The sequence below is a fragment of the Squalius cephalus genome (assembly GCF_949319135.1).
Source record: "Squalius cephalus genome assembly, chromosome: 18".
In the NCBI taxonomy this organism is placed as follows: domain Eukaryota; kingdom Metazoa; phylum Chordata; class Actinopteri; order Cypriniformes; family Leuciscidae; genus Squalius; species Squalius cephalus.
This window is the reverse complement of record NC_137139.1, coordinates 22,953,409-22,976,970: the sequence shown is the minus strand read 5'-3', so window position 1 is coordinate 22,976,970 and position 23,562 is coordinate 22,953,409. Positions and strand designations below refer to the sequence as shown.

Sequence of the window (23,562 nt, the reverse complement as noted above, 5' to 3'; positions counted from 1 at the left end):
AGAAGGAAAAGGAAAAAACAGCTGGAAACATCTGCTTCTGGGCTCCTTGTCCAGCTACCCCTTCCATTTTTGATGTGGGATAGAGAGAGAAAGGGAAAGAAAAAACAAGAAGCCAGTTACCCAGAACATCAAAGCCATTGCCTAAATGTGCAAGCCCTCATTAGTTCTGCAAGCCTAACCAACCCGACTTATGATTGTGTTTGCTGGGGTGCACTTTGGCAAACACTTCAGAGGAGAGGCTCCTTTAAATTATAACTCCCACCACCCCCACCACCCCCCAGCCCAGCTTTCCTGCTCCCACCCCTACCCACTGTAGCCTCTTCTGCCCACCCCATAACCCCCAAAACTCCCAGTGCACACAAACACAGCACTCCCCCCCATACAGCACTCCACCCTATAATCTGGTGTGCAGCTGCAAGCATCTGCTCCACTCCCTCTCTCTTTTCCTAACCACTGAATTGATAAACACATCGATCATAAACCCACTGACACACGGTGGACCAAGTTTCCTTTTCATCTAGGTCTGGGCAGGCACTGTGTGCACAATTACTGTTAAAAAATCTAGATGAGCAGGCATTTTAAACAAATTTATTGATGTACAAGAAGCACAACGCATGTGACAAGTCCTGTAATAATTAGACCCATTAAGATTTTAAGCATGTCATGAAGCTGTGTGTATTTCTTGTAGTATTATATGATCTTTACTCTATAAAGAGTGATATTTTGCCATACTGATAATCTGGCATGCAATTTCTAAGTAAGTAACTACTGAGTTGGCAGCCTGAGGAAATCAGTTACTGCCAAGTTTTGTAATTTGGCAGCATCTAGTAGGTTACTTATTCATTAGGTTCAGTCATAGCTGAATAATTAATCACAATATGGAAATGTGCTTCCAAACATTTGCAGCAACAAATCCTTCAGTTGTAAATTATCACATAATACACATTTCTGGATGAAACATTATCCAAATGTACTAGCTCACAGCTCACTAGCCCACTTTTGTTTGTTTTTTTGAGACATGAAACAATACAACTTTACCTGCCAGCTTATCCGGATAAACAACATTTCCACTTTAAAATGATTTAGAGATCATCAGAATGTTCTTTACTCACATGCACAATTTAATTTGATTTATTTTATTTTTTTGTATCAAACTTATAACATTTACATTAATTTACTAAATCCACCTGTCCTTAAACCAACTCAGTGCTTGAGATATATATTAGCCTATTAAACTTAAAAAAAAAAAAAAAAAAAAAAAAAAAAATAGCATCTTCCATATAGGAACAATAGTACTTTTTCCTGATTTAACAAAAATTACTTAAACCTCTTTTTATTTATAAAGTTTCACAACCGTGTCCTCTTTACCAGTAGGCTATATGAAATATTTGTAAAAAATCATAACATTCAAATCTGCTTTCATCATGCAGGTCCATGATCTTCTTTAAAATTACATTTTTCAGTTTAAGAAAACACGTCACTGAACATGTTAGTGAACTCTGGTGAGTTTTCTAATCACATTTAATGACATGTGCTTATATTTTGCTACAAGCATGTTTGGCTATATCAACAAATTATATTAAAAATAAAAGTTTGGGTAATTTTCTATATAGGTAAATACTTGTAGAGTAGCCTATACTCATTTGAAGAGATCTTACACCCTCGTTCATATAGAACACCCCTTGCATGAGTTACATTCATTGACATTTTGAATGCACATAACAGGATGCGCCTCAAAGATATCGCGAGATATCATCTAACACACTCTTGCTAGTTCCGCTGATATCGCGAGACTGGAGTGACTTGCGTGAAATTATCCGGTGTTCGTCTCCGAGGTGAGTAGGGATGCTGGAAAACGTGAAAGAATAGGCTATAATTTCGTCTAAATTGCGGTAGAGATTGCTGGCGACATGGTATATGTTACATTTAATTTACATTAAATATCTGAGTAATTTATGATTTGTCAATACGCAGGCCGGCTTTTGCTGCTATAGTAGGCTATTTACGTCGTGACAAAAATAAAAGATGTTTAAACAGTATCACTGCCTGATGTGACATGCGCCGGTTGACCATATGAAGGCATTTCTGTTTTGTAAAATATACAGTGGAATTTGAGCATCTTTTGCATAGCCTATTCATCAGCAGCCCACATATGTGTAGGCTGACATTAGAAATCAGTTCTCATATCAAGGTTTTTCTGATTTAAAATAATTGTTTCCATTTGTGTCCATATCTGATTCTGAAACCTGAATGTGAACTGATCTGGGCTTCAGTAGTTCTGTTGGATTTAAATTGTGATACAAATCAACAGTCTCAGATTTTCTGGCATTTAAATACTCACTCATGATGTGGATGTCATCACCATTTTATGGAGGATGAGAAACCTCTCTTCCTTACAAACACATTAAGGTCCATGGTGCATCTCAATCTGTCTAGCAGCACCTGAAATAAAGTAATACTTTGTTAGTTTTTGTAATATAGGTGTTTCAAATTGGATATTTTAAAAACCGATGATGCCGGACTGGACTAGGGACATAGTCTTGTATTTTATTGTAGGCTACTGACTGAGTTTTTTATGTGTAGTCTATTGTCCTTGACTCAGTGTTCCATACACATTTATTTAATCAGTGCATGATGACAGTTATGAGTCATTTGAGATGAATTTGCAGATTAGTGCTCTCACTGCAAGGCTAGTTCAAGATGATCTTACATTAACATGACATCTCTGATATACATGTGCTCTGGTTCTGTTTTTTTTAAGGATTATATTTTGTTGCAGGCTCTAGTAACAGCTATATTTTTCCAAATACAAAGTAAGCTTTATTAGTAAAGTGTGCAAATTCCGAGCATGAGTTACCATACTTGACCTTCACATCATGCCATATTTTCATCTGTACTGCTATGCGAAAGGATCCACTCTAAAACATGTAAAAATGAAAATTGTCTCCTGATATGTGATGCTCTCTGTGAAAGAAATATGTTATTTTATGATTTTGTCCTGCCATAGTTAAAGATAATAAATTGCAGAGGGGTTTCTTGAAGAGTCTATAAGAGGAACATATTTGTACGGGTCAGACAGGTAAGACAGTTGTCATTTAAGAAAACTGACCCAAGATTTTGTCTTTTTATTCAAGTAAAGGCTATCCAGCAACGATGGGGAACATTTTTGGCAACCTTTTGAAGAGCCTCATTGGGAAAAAGGAGATGCGGATTTTGATGGTTGGGCTGGATGCAGCTGGGAAGACCACAATCCTGTACAAACTGAAGCTGGGAGAGATAGTGACTACCATTCCTACTATTGGTGAAGCACATTTTCAGACTTAAAATGTTTAGTCGCTTAATTATTATTGTATTATTTTCCTTTTACACAGAGACAAAGTCTATGTGAAGTTATAGACAATGTCTACTCTACTCATAAAGAAGGAAGTCATGTTTTACGAATCTTGCCAGCTTGTAATTTGTATCCCATTGTGCTGTTTTGTTACTAGGTTTTAACGTAGAGACTGTCGAGTACAAAAATATCAGTTTTACAGTGTGGGATGTTGGTGGCCAGGACAAAATCCGACCTCTGTGGCGTCACTACTTCCAGAACACACAAGGTGAGAAGAGGACTCGTACACACACACACTCACACACACTAAACACACAAATGAATTTAAATAAACAGGCAATACACCTTGCAAATCATGGATGTGACATAAACTAAAGCCTAAAAAGTGTACAGTCAGTAAGACAGTACGTTTTTTAATACTCACCAAGGCTGCATTTATTTGATCAAATATACAGTAAAGTGATCCATCAGATATCATTCTAATACTCTGATTTGCTCAAGAAACATTTCTTATTATTATCAATGTTGAAAACAGTTAATATACTGCTTAATATTTCTGTTGGAACTGTGATACATTTTTTTTCATGATTCTTTGATGAATAGAACTTTCTAAAGAACAGCATTTATTAGAAATAGAAATCATTTGTAACATTATAAACAGTTGCTACCTCCATTTCATCTCTACTTAAATATCCACCATAACGTGAAAATAATTATTGGCTGTATCAAATCTCAATAGCAGTGCATACCCAGTTTCCTTCAGGGAAAACCCATCACTTCACTCCAGAAGGTGTGTATTAACCCACTGGAGTTTTGTTATGGATGGATGTACTTTTTGGAGTTTCAAAAATTCAGGCACTATTCAATGCCATTACAAAGCTGGGAAGAACCAGGATATTATTTAATATAACTCTGATTGTGTTCGGCTGAAAGTAAAAAGTCATATACACCTAGGATGGCTTGAGGGTGAGAATTTTCATTTTTAGGTGAACTGTTCCTTTAACTCATTTTGATCAATTCCGGATCCCTGGATCCCAAAAACGGATCCCTGCTGAATAAAAGTATTCATTTGATTTGTAAAAATTGTACATACATCAATAGAGGAAGGAAATACCTTGTCTGAATAAATTTTGCATTTATATTAGTATAAAGATCTCATATTGGGGTCCACAAGGGTCTTCATTGTCCCCTGCCCTGTTAATAATTACTACCTCTCCAAAACCACATTTCACATAATTTCCCATGTATTTTGAAGGTCTGATCTTCGTGGTGGATAGCAATGACCGCGAGCGAGTGAATGAAGCCAGAGAAGAGCTGATGAGGATGCTGGCTGAGGATGAACTGAGAGACGCTGTACTCCTCATCTTTGCCAACAAGCAGGCAAGAGCTTCCTTATGCTTCTGCTGTGGTCTTCAAATCAGAGACAATTTATTGATGTTAGCTTGCCATCTACCAATATAACTTTCAAAGCACCCGTAAGTGCATCAGTTTCTATAACCTATGTTGTTGACAGTGGAAACCCATTGAATTATTTGGTGATGTCCCTGCTGTGGTTGTAGTTCATTAGTGGACTGGTAGTTAGAAGGGATTATTGTAGAAAACGTCGGTGATCAACATTTGTAAGATAGAAAATGTTCCTCAGCGTGCCTGTGTGTGTTTGCCTCCATCTTCCAGATGGCAGAGGTGAAAACAGACTATTTTTGGACTGGATGAGCTCTCTGATGATTTGCAGAGCTCATTGCCGGTAGAGGTTGTTGAGGTCTATCGCTGATGTGTTTTTGCAGTTTTGAAGGTCTCTTTGATTTGATGATGTGCAGCTGGTGTATCATAGTGTGATGCAGTAGGACATGATGCTCCCATAGCTCCCACACTGATTCTGTAAAAGATCTCTAGAGAAATGTAGGCTTTTCGGTGTGTGCAGGAATTATAGACACATCCAGGAAAATGAGTTGAGGAACTATGGGAAATCCTCTTTGATATGGATGCTGAGGAACTTAAAGCTGTTTTCCTATATGCTTACTTGTTATATAACTAAGAGAGATAGTCAGACTGTCTGAGGTAGGAATACTGATATTACATTATTTGAGAGCTTTTATGAAGGTTCCTTTACGGGATGCACAATATATCAGTACAAAATATATATGCATGCTCATTTCCTCTATTGTTACACTTAGGCCTGGTTTCACAGACAGGGTTTATATCAAGATAGGATTAGGCCTTAGTTAAATTAGGACATTTAAGTAGCTTTTATAAATGTGCATTACTGGTGTGCATCTTGAGACAAAACAATGGCACTGACATATTTTATTTAGGATATGTCAGTGCAAGTTGCTTTCAGTTAACATGCAGTTTAGTCTGGGACTAGCTTAATCCTAATCACCTAATACTCACATAATGCTAATATTTAAAAACACTAATATTTTTAATAACAGTTAAATGGTATCTTTAGCTAAACTAAAGAAAATAATATCCATTTTCAGACTGCACATTATAATGTTGTGATGCCTAAAATCAGTGAAATTAGTGTTTATTTTTAGCATTTTATATGTAATTATTTTAAATTAGCCTATAAATGTTTATTTTTTTGTTTTATAATTTTAAATGTGTAATTTATTTAGACAAAATAATATAGAATTTTTTATTTCCACCATAATATGAAAATAATTATCAACTATGTTGGCCAGAATTTTAATAGCAGTGCATCCATATTTCCTTTGTGATTCGTTATAATTTAATTTATATTTAGACAAACCAGTATAAAATCATAGTATAGAAGTCGGTATGAAATTAACCTTATCTATTTTGTAAATGCATGTTATAGATTTTATTGTGAATGATTCATCCATCCGTTTATATGTTTCATTTTTAATTTTCTTGTAATGTTTAATCAAAATGTCCTAACTAGATCTTCCGATGAAAATGACTTCTCTGTGGTGACTTCTCCAGACATTTAGTCCGCTTAAACCCCGCCCATTTCTTACAATCAACTGCGAGCTCACAATCATTTTTGAGTGCGACGGCCGAAATCCAATCAACGACCGGTGGATAGAACCAAGTCTCCGCCTCACATTTTTTCTTTTTCTGCTAGTCCAGACCATTACACTCGCTTTCTCCATTTCATTTCTACTTTAATGTCCACCATATTGTTCCTTATAGCCCACATGTCGCAACTAAATCACAACTAAACTATCTATGTAGGCTGTATACATAGTAAGATGTGTAGTTGTGTATGTTTCTTTCTCACTCTACAGGATCTGCCAAATGCAATGAATGCTGCAGAAATCACAGATAAGCTGGGTCTCCACTCCCTGCGCCATCGTAACTGGTACATCCAGGCCACTTGTGCCACCAGCGGAGACGGCCTATATGAGGGTCTGGACTGGCTGGCCAACCAGCTCAAGAACAAGAAATGAGGCAGGCTGGATCCAAGTGGAACCGGTGGGAAGTGGCAGCTCATCAGGGAGCACCAGTGGTTTTAAAGATTCTTTCATTCTGTTTACAAGTTATGACCATCGGGAGTCGGGTCATCTCAGACAGTGTAACCCCTCGCTACGCCCCACCTAACAGATCCGTGAGATGATTGGGGTAGCACTAGCACCCCATGATTCATATTCATTCTTACAAGTGAAGATGTTTTACTATTCTTACGTGATTTAAACATCTCCGTTTCTTGTGTCTGTACACTGTAAATGTATAAAAGATAGGGAGTGAATGAAAAGCTTTTACTTATATACTTCTATGGAATATGGAGGTATCGCTTAAATGCAGGTCATTTAAACTATATTAACTGCACTGATAGATGAGAAACCTGTTGATTCAGTTTCCTGAAATATTTCAATAAAATCAAGTGAAATAATACTCTGAAAACAGTCGAGAAACATGTTGTGATTTTTGCTATAGTGTTGTTGTTTTGCTACTGAAAATGAAATAGAAATGCATTGTGATTTATTATCAGCATATCAGCCAGACTTCATGACTGTCAGTGTTACACAGGGGTGATGATGCTCTTATTGTACTGTATGTATCCACACAATAACCGGTGTCTCTGCACAGGTTGCTGAGCAAGCTTTGGTTTGTAAACTGTGGATCTCTTCTTTCGGCATGCGTATTTAATAGCACAGTGTTCCATGTACAAGAACTATTTCTTTTGTGTAGCTGTTTCTTTCTGTTCTGTTGTGTAGCTAAATGCATGTGTTTTGCTGCTATTACATGTTCGTCCGTGTTGTGCCGTGTACGTGTAGACATGCTCATTGAACGCGTCATCACTTGTGTTGCATTTATGTTAGTGACTTTTTGCTAGTGTTGCATGGGCAAATCTGAGGAGAACAAGGGTAAATCTCTATAGCCATGTGACTGGTGTAGCTGATTTAAAAGCATTTGGTAACTTCACACAAATGCTGAAAAGAGTGTCAAAGTGACTATACAGTATAGTCACGGGTACTAATAGACTCAAATATGGTTGTGTGTGTACGCTCATGAATGACAAAGTGTGTTTATATATTGCACGCTTAATAAAGTATGCATTTAGATAATTTAATGTGAATATCTATTATTTCTTGTAAAATGTGTCCAGTGTCTATACATTTTTTTTTTTATGTTCATTGCATTGAGATACGGTTCATTCTGCAAGCATTCAAATCAAATTCTAAATCAACTTAAATAGTTTTTCCAATTTTGCATCTGCACACAAAATCATTTTCAGTCATTCATACTTACATTTATCAATATATGCATCTAGCTCCTCAACCAGTGTTACTTTGGTTAACTAAAGCTATTAAAAATCTCATATAAAGATGAAATAAAATATAAATAATAAATAAAAACAAACAGGTTTTTTTATTGCTTTGGCACAATGTTCACAAGCAATCGGTCCAAAGCTCTTGGTACTAATATCACAACAGATCATCAAAAGTGCAGTTTTTTTCCCAAACATTTCAGCATAATTTGTGTTAGTACAATACACAAAATCACAAAGTATCCTTTTCATTACACAAAATAAATGTTCTATATATAAATGTTTCATTCACCGTAACTGCCTTTCATAAAGCTCTTACTATCAAACTTTTGATTTGCATCTCTTCTCGTTCAGTTTTATACATTTGTCTATTACTATTATATTGTCTAAATTAACTTAATGGTTAATGTATCATTTGGTACACCTATAGTTTGTACAGTATAAAAATCATTATGCCTATGGAAAGTCCACATAAAACATGAAAACGTGTGTGATATAAAATATGAACATAAAATATGGTGTAAAATATGGTGGAATAATTATATATATATCTTCATACATCAATTTGCAATTTGTGAATTTTTCACTATAATCTTAACACAGCCTGCAATCGCATTCAATATTATTTTAGTATTGTCTATATACTATTATAGTATTTATTAATGTTTTTAATTAGTTTTATTTTCATATTTTTAGTTATCATTTTAATTTTAGTTTGTTAAGTCATTTTTTATGTGCTTTTGTCATTTGTATTAGTTTTTGCTTTTTTATGTATTTTACTTAATTTTTTTATTTGAACTTATTTTTTAGTTTTAGTTAACAACAACACTGATCCCATTTAATTAAAATTAAAGTCAGAAGTGTTTAAGAGTTAATATGACAGGTGCTTGAGTACAAATTATAGCCTATGAGAAAAAAGGTATTAAATAATACAACAAAACCACTCAAAGTCTTGAACCCACATGGCTGACGAAGTTCATTTACTATAATTGCTTCCATTCTAAGATCTTTTTTTGTTCTTCTTCCAGAATTCAGTTTACACACACAGTCTCTTCAGTCATTCAGTGGTTTAGTATACAATTATAAAATTTGTTTCTGCATTCTGATAACTTTATCTGACACCACGAATGTGATAAATCTTATCTCTGTGCGGTTTTGGGTTTGTGGAAATTTCAGAGCGTATTGACAGTGCTTCGTCTGCTCTGTGTGAACACTTATGGCTCAGAAAAGCCTAGAAATAATAAGAAGGGAAGTCTGTTTGTTTAGCAAGATGCCCAGTACCTCACCCCCTTATTCTGTGGCAAATCCCACACACCTCCCCGCCTGCCCTCACAGTGTGTGTCTCCAGGGGCGTGACAGCAGTATGTGGGTCAGGGCTGCTCCCTGGGTTGCCAGCCCCAATGGTCCCCTGCAGGCCGCTCATAATAGCGGCACCATGGCGGGTGCCATAGCTGGGATTCCCTCCCGTAACCGGGGCGCCCTCGCCCAGGGCACAGACTCACTGGCAGCAATGCTGCAATCAATTCATCAATCTGTGATGGGAGCTGCGACTGCTGAAGCCAGGCCAGCCCACTCCTCATCCAGGCCATGGCCACCAGCAATGAGGCTGAGAGGCAGGACTGGAGAAATCAGGAGCTGGATGGCGTACGGATGATTATTTAGGGAGCTGTTGAGTGGGGGGTGGGGGGGTGTATTCAGTCAAAGCCATAATGAGAGTTGTTTCACCTGTTTCAGGCAGGTCCTGAAACAGGTGAAATTAGTACATGGAGTGGCAACTGGCAAGCATTAACAAGAGCAAATACACACGCATGTGAACACAATTATAAAGTGGTTTATTAGTATGGCTTTTCAATGACAGATTTTTAAAGACTTTTATTTTTGTTCCCCCTAATCTTGAATATTTGGCGACTTTCTCCATCACACAGTAAAACAAAGTAAATAATAATTAATAATAGCCAATAATTATTATTATTGTTTATTAAAAGTAGCATTAGTAATAGTTTGCTTATTCAAACTGTAACAAACACAAAATGTAGGCTATAATAATAATAATAATTAGAGTAGTTTTGCTCATTCAAACAGTAGAAAACACTAAAAGTAAAATAACAGATAGACAGATAGATAGACAGACAGACAGACAGACAGACAGACAGACAGACAGATAGATAGATAGATAGATAGATAGATAGATAGATAGATAGATAGATAGATAGATAATATCTAAGACAGATAGATAGATAGATAGATAGATAGATAGATAGATAGATAGATAGATAGATAGATAGATAGATAGATAGATAGATAGATAGATAGATAGATAGATAGATAGATAGATAGATAGATAGTAATTAAAAAGTCCCAGTTCAAAATGCGGTGCTAGGCCTACATATCAGGGAAATGTAAGTGGTTTATAGACATTGGGGTGTACAGTAGGTTATCATTACTGTGAGTTTAAATCTTTCTCTGTAGTCGCTCCAAGCAAGCAACCATTATAACTACAAACTCATCTCAACCTGGCGAAGATGTTTTAGCTACATCCTTCAACATTTATCCCATGTCTCCATCTGCTGGACAACAGACTCTAGTGTGACGTCACTCGATTGGCTCTGGATATCTACTTATTTTCATTTATGGATTGGTCTACATTTTGGAAAGAATATACAGTATTTTGCTTAAAATCTTCCACATAATAACTACTGCTGTTTGCTTCAGACATGATATAACAGCCCTTAAGAAAAGTTACCTTGGTTTTACCCACTGTAGCACTATATAGTAGGCTACTGCACACTATGTAAACAAACAGTAATAAAACTTAAACTATGATAACATTTTTGGTAGTAACATTTTAGATTCGTGATTTAAAAAATCCCTAGCAGATGTATAGTTTCTACATTGTAGGCTATATATATATATATATATATATATATATATTTTTTTTTTTTTTTTTTAACATGGTTGCTTTGAGCTAGGCCTAACCATGGTGATAAGCTATGCATGGTTATAAATAAATAATTAATGGAATAAAAACAAATACATTTTTAGTTGTTTCTATATTGTTTAAGATGTTATTTTTCATAATAAACACGATTTCCATTTTTGGAAACAATAGTTACATTGAGCAAGCCTTGATGAGGAGCTATTCATGGTTGTATACTTAGGCTACTTACTCTACAAGAACCAAAAAAAAAAAAAAAAAAAGAAAAGTGCTAATTAAATAGATTTTCCCCCTTTTTTTTATTTGTAATTTTTTTGGCTCATCTGAAGTCTCTGCCGTCCGAAGGAAGACCGACAATGCGAAGCAACTTTATTGTTCCCTCTCCCGCAGACAGTGGTCGCTGCACGGGCGGATTGGGATGGATTTATAGCAAGGGAAATCGCTGCGTTATGAATTTCATAAAATCTTTGCTTCTCGGTTGTGGACTGTATTCTTTCGAGATCTTTCCAGATTTGTTTACTCACTCTCCTCTGTTGAATACGTAAGAACGGAAGAACTGTACGGTTTTTGAAAACATCTTGTTGTTTGTAAAGCAGGCCGCGCAGGCCTCGGAGTTTCCAAAAAATTCGTCCGGCATGGTGCGCTCGGCCCTCGGGACACTCGCGGCATTTCACACCCGGTAAGACCCGATACTGCGCGCGCTGCAACAAGTCCTTTTGTCTTGCTATGGGTCGTATAATCTCAACTCCATATTTCATATTTTGGCTACATTTGAGGTTAGATTAGTGAGTTTGCTCAGTAACGCATCGTTGTTGTATTGTAAACACAAAGATTCATGTAGTTAGACGTTGACGAGCATGCTAAAATATTAGCAGCTAAGCTAGCTACCAGCTCTTATGTTTCAACAAACTGTTTTCTGCTATCACAGACCGCGTTTCTAAACACTTCCAAAAACATTTTTTTTCTTTCATTTACAAACCTAGGGGATAAAATTAAAATAAGTATGCATTGCAAATTATAGCTTTTATACTTATCGTTCGCATCGTCCCAGTGGAAGTCAGCTTTATCTCTGCAGCTTTAAACTATACGATTTAACAAGTAATACAAAGATGAATATTTAGTGTTTATATTATTATTTAGCTATTTATTTGATTATTCATTCATTTTAAGTGTCGCTTTCATAAATGTGTAGTTTTTACCACTATAATGCATAAAATGTATAATGTGCATTAAAGTATTAAAATTCTAATCCCAAATACCTCTCTATCTGTAACTCTCTGTAAATGAACAACAGGACCAGATAGTCTAGGTCCAGGTGTTTTAGGGATAATATTTAAAATTCTGCACAATTTGATCATACAGTATGTAGTTTGCGCTGTTTGCCTTCATTGTATAGAGGCTTGTTTGAGAATGAATAGGAACTTGCTTATTTTGAGTCTGTTAACCATAATAAAGGCAGCTAGTGCATTTATGTAATATTTTAGCCAAGCAGATGAATTGGTTAACCTCTGACTGAAACAATTTTGCCAGGTTTTACTATTTAATGTAAAGTGCACTTAATTTGCAGTTTGGGTACAAGAGTGATGTTTCTTATTTTCTCTCAGCAAATTCTCCTTTGCTCTCTCAACAGGCGCCGAACCATGGTATGCACCTAGCGCCCAGTTCGACTGCAGTGGTCGTAGTAGTGAAGCTTTCTAATCTACGATTGACTGAGAGCTGTTGTCACTGCCAGCATACTTCATATACAACAGTCTTTACAGCACTGCAAGCTGATTTGTGAACTGCTCTGAAGTGAAGTTGACTCTCCACAGAGGCAACTAACTGAACTGTGGTGCCAAAACAGAAGCAATACCATATTATTTAAGACTTTTTTATATTGACATTTGGCCCGGGACTTTAGAATGGCATCTGTTCCCGTTTACTGCCTGTGTCGTCTCCCTTATGATGTCACCCGATTCATGATTGAGTGTGATGTTTGTCAGGACTGGTTTCATGGCAGGTGAGGTTGCCTTTTGTAAATTACAATTTAAAACTAAGTCACCTTTTTTTCTGATTTAAATGATTTGTATTGTATTTACTATTTGATCTTCTGTAGTTGTGTTGGAGTGGAAGAGGACAAAGCGGCAGAAATTGATCTGTATCACTGTCCTAACTGTCAGGTGTCACATGGACCCTCTGTCAGTAAGTGTGGCATACGTCGTAAAATTTGTATTTGACGTATTTGACGATAGTGGTCCTGACAGAATTGGTATTTTGTTGACTTAACTTTGTTGTGATAATTGATCAAGCTCAGCGAGTAATAAAAATAGACAGCAGAGCCATTTACATCCTCATTGTGGAACACAAACAAAATACATTTTTAAACCAAGAAGCTCAGAATGGGCTAGCAAACCTATAAGCTTGCATGATTGGTAACTATGATATCATCTTCTCTCTAAGTGCGCAAACGACGGGGGGCTCCTAAGCATGCTGATACTAGTGTGGGGAGAGAATCAGGACGACCTGTGAAGACGGGCAGTGCTCAGTTTGTCAGGGAGCTACGCAGCCGCACTTTTCCCAGGTATGGTTTATTCATGTTATCTCTTAATGAGTTATAGGACACTTATTGCAAGGTCAAAATTAGGCCACTAGGTGACTCTGCTTTCTTAACCCAGATTAATTTAGCTCTGATCAGACTTGAAGCGATGATTCATACCACTCAGCTTGGGCTTGCAGTCTCTGGTTTTATTGGATTAAAAAAATGTTTCGAAAATGCACAGTGATAAGTATGCTGATATTTTTAAATGTTTGTATTTAAGTGCTGATGAAGTCCTGCTGAAGCCAACCGGGGCCCAACTCACCGTTGAGTTTCTAGAGGAGCGCTCTTTCAGCGTCCCAGTCCTGGTCCTCAGGAAAGATGGCCTGGGCATGAATCTGCCCCCGTCGTCCTTCTCCGTATCGGATGTTGAGCATTATATTGGTAAATAACTCTAATCACATCTGCAGTGCCATTCTGTGCTATGTTTCCAGTCGTTTGTTTGTGAAAAGTCATGTTTAGATAGGAATTTAATGTCTTACAATTGTGTCATAGGAGCTGACAAGGAAATTGACGTGATTGATGTCATCCGCCAAGCAGACCTGAAGATGAAACTGGGAGAGTTTGTGGAGTACTATAACAGCCCAAACAGAGACCGAGTGCTGAATGTGATCAGCTTAGAGTTCTCAGACACCAGGTGCTTTTTTGGGATGTGCTAATTTAATCTGAATGTGTACGGCTGTAGCAGCGGTGCATTGAAGTCAGTTTTCTAAATGCATAAATGAATCATTACTGCATTTCTTTTCTTTTCTTTTCTTTTCTTCCTGTGAAGCTATTTCAGCTACGTCTTCAAAGGGGTTGAATTTAAAGAGTTAAATTAAAGAATTTAAAGGCAACTTTTACAAGAGGATTTATCTGTGCAAACTGTCTAACAGTTTTTGTGTCTGTTCTTAGGTTGTCAAATCTGGTGGAGACACCAAAGATCGTGAGGAAGCTGTCATGGGTGGAGAATCTCTGGCCTGAGGAGTCTGTCTTTGAGAGGCCTAATGTGCAGAAATACTGCCTGATGGGAGTGAAGGACAGTTACACGGACTTTCACATTGACTTTGGAGGAACCTCTGTGTGGTACCACGTACTCCGGGTCAGTTATTCTCTTTAAATCGTGTGCATTACATTATCTGTTGAGACGGCTGGAAATGTTTCTATGCATTTGAGAGGAGTAACTGCATTTCACTACTATAGAAAGCATCATGGTTTGTCTTCCAGACAAAAGAGGTCTTATATATTTGTTTTTATACATGTCAGGGTGAGAAGATCTTTTACCTCATTCGTCCCACTGCTGCTAACCTGTCCCTTTTTGAGTGCTGGAGTTCATCCACCAATCAGAATGAGCTGTTCTTTGGGGACCAGGTAGACATGTGCTACAAATGTTCAGTTAAGCAAGGAAACACCCTCTTCATCCCAACAGGTACGATGTCTGTTTCAGGGATTGCACTGGGATTAATTTCAAAATAAACTTTTTGTTTTGATATCCTTTGTGACTGAGAAACTACATTTAGATTAATAATGTTGATTCTTTCTTTGTACCTTAATTGTTTGCTGTCAGGGTGGATTCATGCTGTCCTGACCCCTGTGGACTGTTTGGCATTTGGGGGAAATTTTCTACACAGCCTCAACATTGACATGCAGCTTCGGTGAGATGATGCGTCTGTTCATCTCCTTACGCTAAGCAGTTGTGCTCTGGGCTTTTTCATTGGTCAATTTTCCCTTTCTTTTCATCAGAGCATATGAGATAGAAAAGCGTCTGAGCACGGCAGACTTATTCAGGTTTCCAAACTTTGAAACGGTGTGTTGGTATGTTGGCAAGCATCTGCTCGACACCTTCAGAGGTGAGGCTTCTCCTCATAAAGCAAATGGATGTTTTCTTTACTGCTTATTTCTTTCATGTACTTTAATTTTTGTGTTTTTCCAATCCACTTAAGGTCTGAGAGAGAATCGACGGCATCCTGCCACTTATTTGGTCCACGGAGCCAAAGCTCTCAATAATGCTTTCCGTAGCTGGACACGGAAGGAAGTAAGTTTAATTATATTACATGTAGGACTTGTGATTAGTACGGTATATACATTATATACCCATGATATATTCATATATTTAAAGTCAAGTAAAAAAAAAAACCAATGAATCAGTTAAACCATGAATCAGTTCAAACTTTCATTTAGTTGATTAAAAATTGTATGTGTGATTATATGTTGGTAAATATTGTTTATATTTGGAGCCTATAAATGAAATATTAAATATCTTTTTTGTGTTCTTTTAGTGAAAAAGCAAGTGGAAAACTAGATTTGACTGTATTTTACTTATTTTCCAGTGTAATTCGATTGGGTGTTTGGCTAAAATTGTTTCTTTTTATTGTAAAAACTCGCTTATTAATATTAGGATTACGTTGAATTTTGTCAAAAGGCTAAAAAACTATATATAGAATCATATCACAAAGAATATCATATCTGTCAAATAGCCCTGAATTGGATTCTAAATTTATGTAAAGTAAAGTATTTGTTTTACCATTGTTTTATACCATCGTAAACCATTTCATTGCAATTATGTGACACAAAGCTTATGTTGGTTGTTTTTGTGATATTCAGTCCCTGGCTGAGCATGAACATGAGATACCGGAGACCATAAAGATCCAGCAGCTAGTGAAGGACTTGGCCAAGGAGATACGACTGGTTGAGGTGAGAGTAGTTCTGGCCCAGATTTTCAATGAAAAAGGTAATGATTTATATCCTGCATCTGAATTTTGTGTCTCTTTTTGCAGGATATCTTCCAGCAGAACATCGGCAGAAGTGGGGCACCCTTTGGTGGCTCTCAGGGTCTTCCCTCTCCTCACCCCAAAGCTCCATTGAACACATCCTTCACTTTTGGCCAGCACCCAGGTAAAAAGAAAGGTCCCAAGCTGAAGGATGGATTTGGAGGAGTGGGTATAGGTCCTCCAGGAGCAAAGAAAAAGAGCCAAAAAGGCAAAGAGATAAAGACAGAAGCCGGAGAGCTGGACCTACTCGAGATTCATACTAAACACACGCTCAAGAAGTTCCAGCCAGGGTGCAAAGTTAAAAAGAGCAAGGTAGAATTTCTAAAACACTTATATTTATTAATCATTATAATGTTTATTACATTACCATTCAAACATTTGGGGTCAGTAAGATTTTTTTGTTTGAAAAAAAAAAAAAGTTTATTATAAATAAAAATACTTTTATTCAGCAAAGATGTATTAAATTGATCAAAAGTGACAGTTAAAGGGATAGTTCATCATTTACTCACCCGCAAGTTGTTCCAAACCTATATGAATTTCTTTTTCACAAAAGAAGATATTATGAAGAATATGGATAACCAAACATTTGATGGGCCCCATTGACTTCCATAGTATGGAAAAAATGACTATGGCAGTCAATGGTGTCCATCACCTGTTTGGTTTCTGACCTTTTTTTAAATATCTTCTTTTGGGTTCAGCCGAAGAAAAAATTCATACAGGTTTGGAACAACTTGAGGGTGAGTAAATGATGACAGAATTTTCATTTTTGGGGTGAACTATAAGAATAATTATATTTTATGTTCTTTTAAACTATATTCATCAAGATCCTGAAAAAAAGGATCATTTTCCATAAGAATATTAAGCAGCACAACATTGATAAAAATAAATGTTTCTTGAGCATCAAATCAGCATATTCGATTATTAATTTGATATTGATCATATTGGTTTCTGATGGATCATGTGAAACTGAAGACTGGAGGAATAGCTTTGCCATCGCAGGAATAAACTACAAAAAAAATAGACATTCAAAATATTAAAATGTTTAAAAAGAAAACCGTATAATTAGTAATATAATAATATTATTTTTACTGTAATTTGGAAATGCAGCTTTGGTGAGCATAAGTACTGATCCCAAACTTTTGAACAGTAGTTTAATAATCATAATAATACTTTGTATTGTATATATTCTGTCTAATATAGTATTACGTTGGGTTCAAATAAAGGATGTTCAGATATTTTTTTTCCTTTTAAAAACAGATTAACAATTTATTTTTAATATTTTTTTTCTTTAGGATGGGAATAAAGCTGAAAAATTACATTTTGTACTTTTTTGTCTTTTCAGCTTGAGCTGCCTGATGACTGTCTAGATGACTTTGAAGAGAAGATCAACAAGAGCAAGCTCAAGCTCGTGCTGACTAATGGAAAGATACAAGGGTAAAACAGTTATCTTCACCCATTTCACTGACACACAAGTATTTTTAATGTTATGCTGTGACACCCTTATTTTTAATATCTCCTCTTCTTCCTGTTTTAGGAAGAAGGGTCGTGCTGGCAGTGCAAATGGAGCCGGGAGTTCACTTCAACAGTTCCAGCCCCACATGGCTACTTTGTCCGACTTTGATTCTGAAGATGAGCTTCAGATTGATGAAACCCCTCCACCTCGCCGTAGACCATCTCTACCAAGCAAGAAGAAATTAGCTGGTAAAAGATTTTCCCCATTTATTTTTTATGTTTAACTAATAAGGTTAATTTAATAACATCAACATCTTGGTACAAACTAATACTTGGCTCAATGGTCTCATTAAGGTCTACCAAGGAAACTACCTCGGGCCAAACCATGCAGCGACCCCCACAGAATCCGTGAGCCGGGAGAAGTGGACTTTGATATTGAGGTATACAAGTCTCTTTTAGGAAAGCTTTAGATTCATCTCTAGATGTCTGGTGGTCACTGGTTTTGTATCTTGTTGTTAAACAGGAGGATTACACCACAGATGAGGAGATGCTCACAGTGCAAGGTGTGAAAGGTGGAGCAGGTGGGATTTTAGACTTGCTCAAGGCAAGCAAACAGGTGGCGGGTCTTGATTCTGCACTGAGGTAATTCATTTGCACACTTTATATTCTGCATACTGGCCATTATTAGTCTTTATGCCATAGTGAAAGCTGAAGATGTTTTTTTTTTTTTTTTTCACTTCTGCTGATTCTCTTTGTGTTATCAAGTGAGGAAGCACCAGCCTCCCCCAGCACCCGTGATGCTATCCAGGGCATGCTCTCAATGGCCAACCCTCCATCTTCCTCATCTTCTTCCTCCTCCTCCTCTCCTCTCTCTATCTCCGGAGGAGGTGAGATGCTGGGGCTTTTGAAGGAGAAAGGCGGGAGAGCTGGGTGGATAAGTGGAGTAAAGAAGAACGAGAAGAAGTCCACCATTCAGAGGCCAGGGAAACGGCCCATCAAGCGTCCAGCACGGCACCTCAGTGATGAAGAAAGCTTGGATGAACAGGAGACCTTGGGTACCTGTTTTAAAGACTCTGATTATGGTGAGTTCACAGATTCTTGAATATTTCCACCAGGGTTGTTAAAATGCGTAGCAGAGGAAATGCTGTGAATCAGAGTGATTCAGTTTAAAAGATCGTTTCTACATGTCTACAGTGTATCCGTCACTAGAATCTGACGAGGAGGACCACTTAAGCAAGTCCAAAATGAAAAGAAAGAGAAACTGGGATGATACACCCTGGAGTCCTAAAGGTAACAGCATGAAATGAAATTTTTGTTGCATTTTATTTCGAAACATTTCTGAACATCATTTCTTCACACGTCCTCAGCCCGTGTGACCCCTACACTTCCCAAGCAGGAGCGACCGGTAAGAGAGGGTGCCAGGGTGGCATCTGTAGAAACTGGGCTTGCAGCTGCTGCTGCCAAACTGGCACAACAGGTGAGCTTCTGTTCCACACTATGCCAGAACCTACAATTAAGTTGGATGTGTGCCTTTTATAAGTGTTCTTTTTATCTTTTCAAAATATCCTTTAAATGTAGTCAAGTCATATTCATTCAGGTCATTCATTTTACTGTAAAATGGCATCTAATTTGAACTAAGTTGACAAGGACATGCAAAATTAAACCAAAAATTAAATTTTTAAATATTTTTTATATAACATTGTATGTATATTAATGAATAAATTAAAACACATTTAGCAAAACCAACAATGTTGAAAACCTGATTGATTTATTAGTTTAGTTATTCACTGTCTGTGTTTTAGTACATTGAGGAAAGAGCGTGTTCACAACATGAACTACACATTCTGATTAGCATGTTTTGATTGGATTATTTGAAACAATGAGATATATATTTTTATACCAAAAACATGGCAATTATACACTATTGTTTAAAGGTTTGGGGTCAGTAATATGTTTTTTATTTTTATTTTTTTTAAAGCTACACTGTGTCATTTTTAAGTTGATTCTTAGCAAAAAACACTTTGTTCTTTCAAAATTATATGTGCTCATTAATGTGTAATTACTTCTACCAACTAATCAAGTATTCTCGTAAGCGTAGAATCTGCCATTTAGAATGCATAGCGAGTCGCTCGAATGGCGGCAGCCATGTTGCGCCTCCATCTTGAAAATACATTAGCCAAAGAGGGACATACCTGGAAATTCAAGCTTCGCCTTTCGCGTTTTTACACTCAGTGGCACCGTGACGAATGCGATGGGGGAGATTACTCGCGACTGCCGGCAGATTTGAAATAATACGGCCACCGTAGGAGTTAAAACGCCCTCGGAATGGGTTCCTAAACCTAAAAAAGGTTACATAGTATTCCTTTAAAATACAATTTTATATATTTTTTTATATAAATATATATTTATTTATACATATTGTTAGCATTTTCAGCATCATTACTCCAGTCTTCAGTGTCACATGATCCTTCCGAAATAATTCTAATATGATGATTTGGTGCTCAAGAATAATTTATCATCATTAATGTTGAAAACCGTTGTGTCACTTAATATTTTTTGGTGGAAGCCATGATTTTTATTTTTTCAGGATTCTTTGAATAGAAAGTGCACAGCATTTGAAAGAAAGAACAGCAAAGGATTGAAATTGTAATCTATTATTGCTTTAATATCAGGAACAGCAGAAAACCATAACCAAGAGAAGATACACCAAGAAGAAAGTCCCTCAAGAGAAAGTACATTCTGCAGCTGCCCAACTCCAGCGTCAGCCGGACTCTGCACCCGTGTCTCCTCCTCTCCCCTCTGAGCCTCCTGTGGACTGCATAGTTGAAGAGAGGAGAGTGGAGGTTTACTCTGCCAGCCTGCTGGACCACGAGTACACAGCAGGACCAGGTCCGTTCAGCCCTGGGGGTCCAAGAGGAAGTGGTGCCATGGCCCCTGGCGTGTTCCTGACTTCAAGACGCCACTCTCTTTCTCCCCAAAACAGCAGCAGTTACTCTCCCTCTGCCCCCTCACCTGGAGGTCTGGCAACTCCAACACCAGCAGGAGCGTGTCAAGGTATCTAGAATTACAGCACAGTACCTTTAACGGTGATGTGCTTGGGAATTACACTGAAATATTATCTCTGTTTCTTTCTCACAGGGAAACGTCCAAAGAAAGGACTTGCCACAGCTAAACAGAGACTGGGAAAGATTCTGAAAATACATCGAAACGGCAAGCTTCTCCTCTAGATTGATATGGAGAAGAGACTGCAGGGAACAATAGAGGTGGAGAAAACAAATGAGGATGAGAGGACCTGAATGATAATGGAGTTAAATTATGTGACTGTTTTATGGTTCTGCTTGACTGGTTTTATTTGCTTCATCTGGGCGAAAAGTGAAAAGAACAGTAACTTGCTGTGAGAAAATTCAAGTGAAATCCATTTAGCATGTTTTTTTAGAATAGAAATTCTATTTGAAAAGCAAATAGAGCTAAACAGACGGATACATTAAACAATTAATGGATACCAGTGAGTGATGGCTGTATTGCTAAATTGCCATTTTTTTCCCAACATTTTCAGTGCTCCACCTCTAAAAATGCGTACATGTACACTCCACCTAAACCCTCTTTGTTTCATAGTTCATTTTTAGTTTTAACGTTGTTTATTTCTAGAAAAAAGCTAAATTCTGAGGAGCACTTGATGTTAGATCAAATTGGCCATCGGAAAAAAGGATTAGAACATTGTTCAGAAGATGTTTGAATGGTTTATTTGGAGATTTGACTTCCCAGAATTGTCCCATGGAGGAGAGATCATCTAATTCTTCAGTCATCAGCTCACCCATTCTCAATGCTATCTGTCGCAGTCTAATCTCCTCCTAAAGCCATGCATATTGTTTGTTTACATGCTTCATTTAGTGTGTGTTCATATCAAATTGTTTTATACCATAGAAGGCAATTTGATGCACCATCGTAATTGCTGTAGATGAAGTCCTGTAGTAACGTCTCTTTGCTTGTTAAATAATGTTTTTACCGTAGTTTACTAACTCATTTTTATCAACAAATGTATTTTAGATGTGTATATATATTTTATATAAGTTTGTCTTGTTTTGTTTGTTTGTTTTCCACTCAGCATGGGCAGTATAATGTCCTGCCACCATTTGGCCATGGTTGTCTTGTTGGCCTTTCCATCTATAGTACAGCTCCGAGTTTAACTAGGGTTGAGTTCAGTGGTACACATTTTAGTAATTGTAAAGAACACGGAAATTGATTTTAGAGCAGTTTGAGATCTGATGGCTGATTTTTGTAGGTTCAGTGTATATATTTGATGTTTTATTTTATTTTTTTCTCGAAAGAAAGAAATTGCATTGGAATCTTTCTTGACACACCTTGTACAAAAATACTCACATGTTTGGGTAACAGCATAAGAGTTGTTTAGTCAGTTTTATTTGTATAGAATAATTATGCTGTTATTTTTCATCGATGCTTATGATATTAGCAATGTGATAAAGTTAATGTATTCTGTTGCTATGTCAATGTTATTGTTTATTTTATTCCCCCCCCCCCCCCCCCCCATTTATCAATGACATTAATTGTATTGTCAATATACTTTAGTTTTGCTTTTTTATATATATAAATACTCCATTCTAGAAGAGTTAAATATAACATTTTCTTGTAATTTTAATGTAATGGCAAAATTACTTTTTTAGTCTTCTCCCTTGACCATTATGTCCATAATCAGCACCAAAAATATTGATAAATCAATGGGCCAGTGTAAATATTATTTTACTGTATTTTTTTTTTTTCTGAAAATGTCACAGATCTTCACCCTGCCGAACTGTCACCATACCATCTGAATGTGATTAGAAACTTGTTTTAAAGTGGTTTGTAGAAATTAGTATTGAACATGAAATAACAAGACAGTTGTTAGAATATCCTGTTTAAAAATTTTTAGACGTTGTATTCAGATGATTCTGAAATTCAAAAGGATATTTCTGGAATATTTTGAGTTTTTTGTACATTTGTTTGATTTGACTACTACTTCACATCATCTCTAAATGTACGCTCATATTTTACTAAACATTTGTGCCTTCAGTAATGTCCCGAAACATAGCAACCTCTCTTACTGAAACTTCTACTGAGACGCTATTCAGGATCTCTAGAAATTGACAGTGAAAAACAGGAATGATGTGAAGCAAGCTGAGCAACAAAGAAAGTGTTCAAAAATCTCAAAATATAAGAGGACTGGCTTTTAAAGATGTTTTTTATTAAAACACATTTAATTAAGTTATTATCTTCTTTATCGTCTTGAGTTAATTGTGTGGATTTTAGGATTAAGTTATCCTTTAACCTTTTTCTTGTATGTTGAAGTTTATTTTGAACAATTAATGTTGATCATACAGTTCCTCTCAGGGTTTATTTTGTATCTAATATCATTTTGATAGAGCAACAGTAGTGTTAGGAGTAAACATTCAGGACCACTTAAAAACCAAGTCAAATTTCAACCCATTTAATATTTATAATTGGACGTTGTCTTTTGGTTTTTGAAACGGCTTGAGCAGTTTTTTCCAAATGACCTCTATTAAAAAATATTTTTAAAAAATTGTTTGCACTTTTTTCTTTTCTTTATAAGCCTATTTTCATCTACAAGTCTCTCACGCGCTTAGTGGGTCAACTCAGCATTTACCCGCTTCTTTGTCTATTGTGTGCCAGACGTTAAAAATAATGAACCCCTGCAAATTGAATAAACGGGAGTCACGTGATTTAAAGCCGCATCTCTGTTGCCATAGTGGTGTCAATGGCGGTCAGCCA

At 36.7% G+C, this 23,562-nt stretch overlaps 2 protein-coding genes across 4 annotated transcripts; both read left to right on the top strand.

The window, feature by feature from the left end:
• The first annotated feature begins 1,772 nt into the window (after positions 1 to 1,772).
• On the top strand, positions 1,773 to 7,891 carry arf3a (ADP-ribosylation factor 3a). 3 transcript variants are annotated; one of them, XM_079848965.1, is made up of 5 exons: positions 1,773 to 1,835; positions 3,135 to 3,301; positions 3,489 to 3,599; positions 4,587 to 4,711; positions 6,583 to 7,891. In XM_079848965.1, exons 2-5 carry the CDS (start codon positions 3,154 to 3,156, stop codon positions 6,742 to 6,744), a joined length of 546 nt encoding a protein of 181 aa, XP_079705091.1. In that variant the 5' UTR covers positions 1,773 to 1,835; positions 3,135 to 3,153; the 3' UTR covers positions 6,745 to 7,891. The 3 variants fall into 3 exon arrangements, with proteins under 3 accessions (XP_079705091.1, XP_079705093.1, XP_079705092.1); XM_079848967.1 differs by having other exon boundaries at positions 1,817 to 1,835; positions 3,140 to 3,301; positions 6,583 to 7,861; XM_079848966.1 differs by having other exon boundaries at positions 1,830 to 1,913; positions 6,583 to 7,861.
• A 3,496-nt stretch (positions 7,892 to 11,387) lies between these two features.
• Positions 11,388 to 23,347, top strand: phf8 (PHD finger protein 8). Its single transcript, XM_079848820.1, has 22 exons — positions 11,388 to 11,680; positions 12,632 to 13,000; positions 13,097 to 13,182; positions 13,441 to 13,561; positions 13,800 to 13,960; positions 14,072 to 14,213; positions 14,471 to 14,657; positions 14,822 to 14,984; positions 15,123 to 15,210; positions 15,299 to 15,405; positions 15,499 to 15,590; positions 16,160 to 16,249; positions 16,333 to 16,638; positions 17,669 to 17,760; positions 17,861 to 18,027; positions 18,133 to 18,218; positions 18,302 to 18,420; positions 18,544 to 18,860; positions 18,973 to 19,068; positions 19,146 to 19,255; positions 20,451 to 20,832; positions 20,917 to 23,347. Exons 2-22 carry the CDS (start codon positions 12,903 to 12,905, stop codon positions 21,003 to 21,005), a joined length of 3,099 nt encoding a protein of 1,032 aa, XP_079704946.1. The 5' UTR covers positions 11,388 to 11,680; positions 12,632 to 12,902; the 3' UTR covers positions 21,006 to 23,347.
• The last annotated feature ends 215 nt before the right edge of the window (positions 23,348 to 23,562 follow it).

Bases quoted from the DNA above. Each gene is read 5' to 3' on its own strand.
- arf3a (XM_079848965.1), top strand. From the start codon at position 3,154: ATGGGGAACATTTTTGGCAACCTTTTGAAGAGCCTCATTGGGAAAAAG. The intron at 3,600-4,586 runs GTGAGAAGAGGA...TGTATTTTGAAG, and splicing joins CTACTTCCAGAACACACAAG to GTCTGATCTTCGTGGTGGAT. The intron at 4,712-6,582 runs GCAAGAGCTTCC...CTCACTCTACAG, and splicing joins TCATCTTTGCCAACAAGCAG to GATCTGCCAAATGCAATGAA.
- phf8 (XM_079848820.1), top strand. From the start codon at position 12,903: ATGGCATCTGTTCCCGTTTACTGCCTGTGTCGTCTCCCTTATGATGTC. The intron at 13,001-13,096 runs GTGAGGTTGCCT...GATCTTCTGTAG, and splicing joins CAGGACTGGTTTCATGGCAG to TTGTGTTGGAGTGGAAGAGG. The intron at 15,406-15,498 runs GTGAGGCTTCTC...AATCCACTTAAG, and splicing joins TCTGCTCGACACCTTCAGAG to GTCTGAGAGAGAATCGACGG.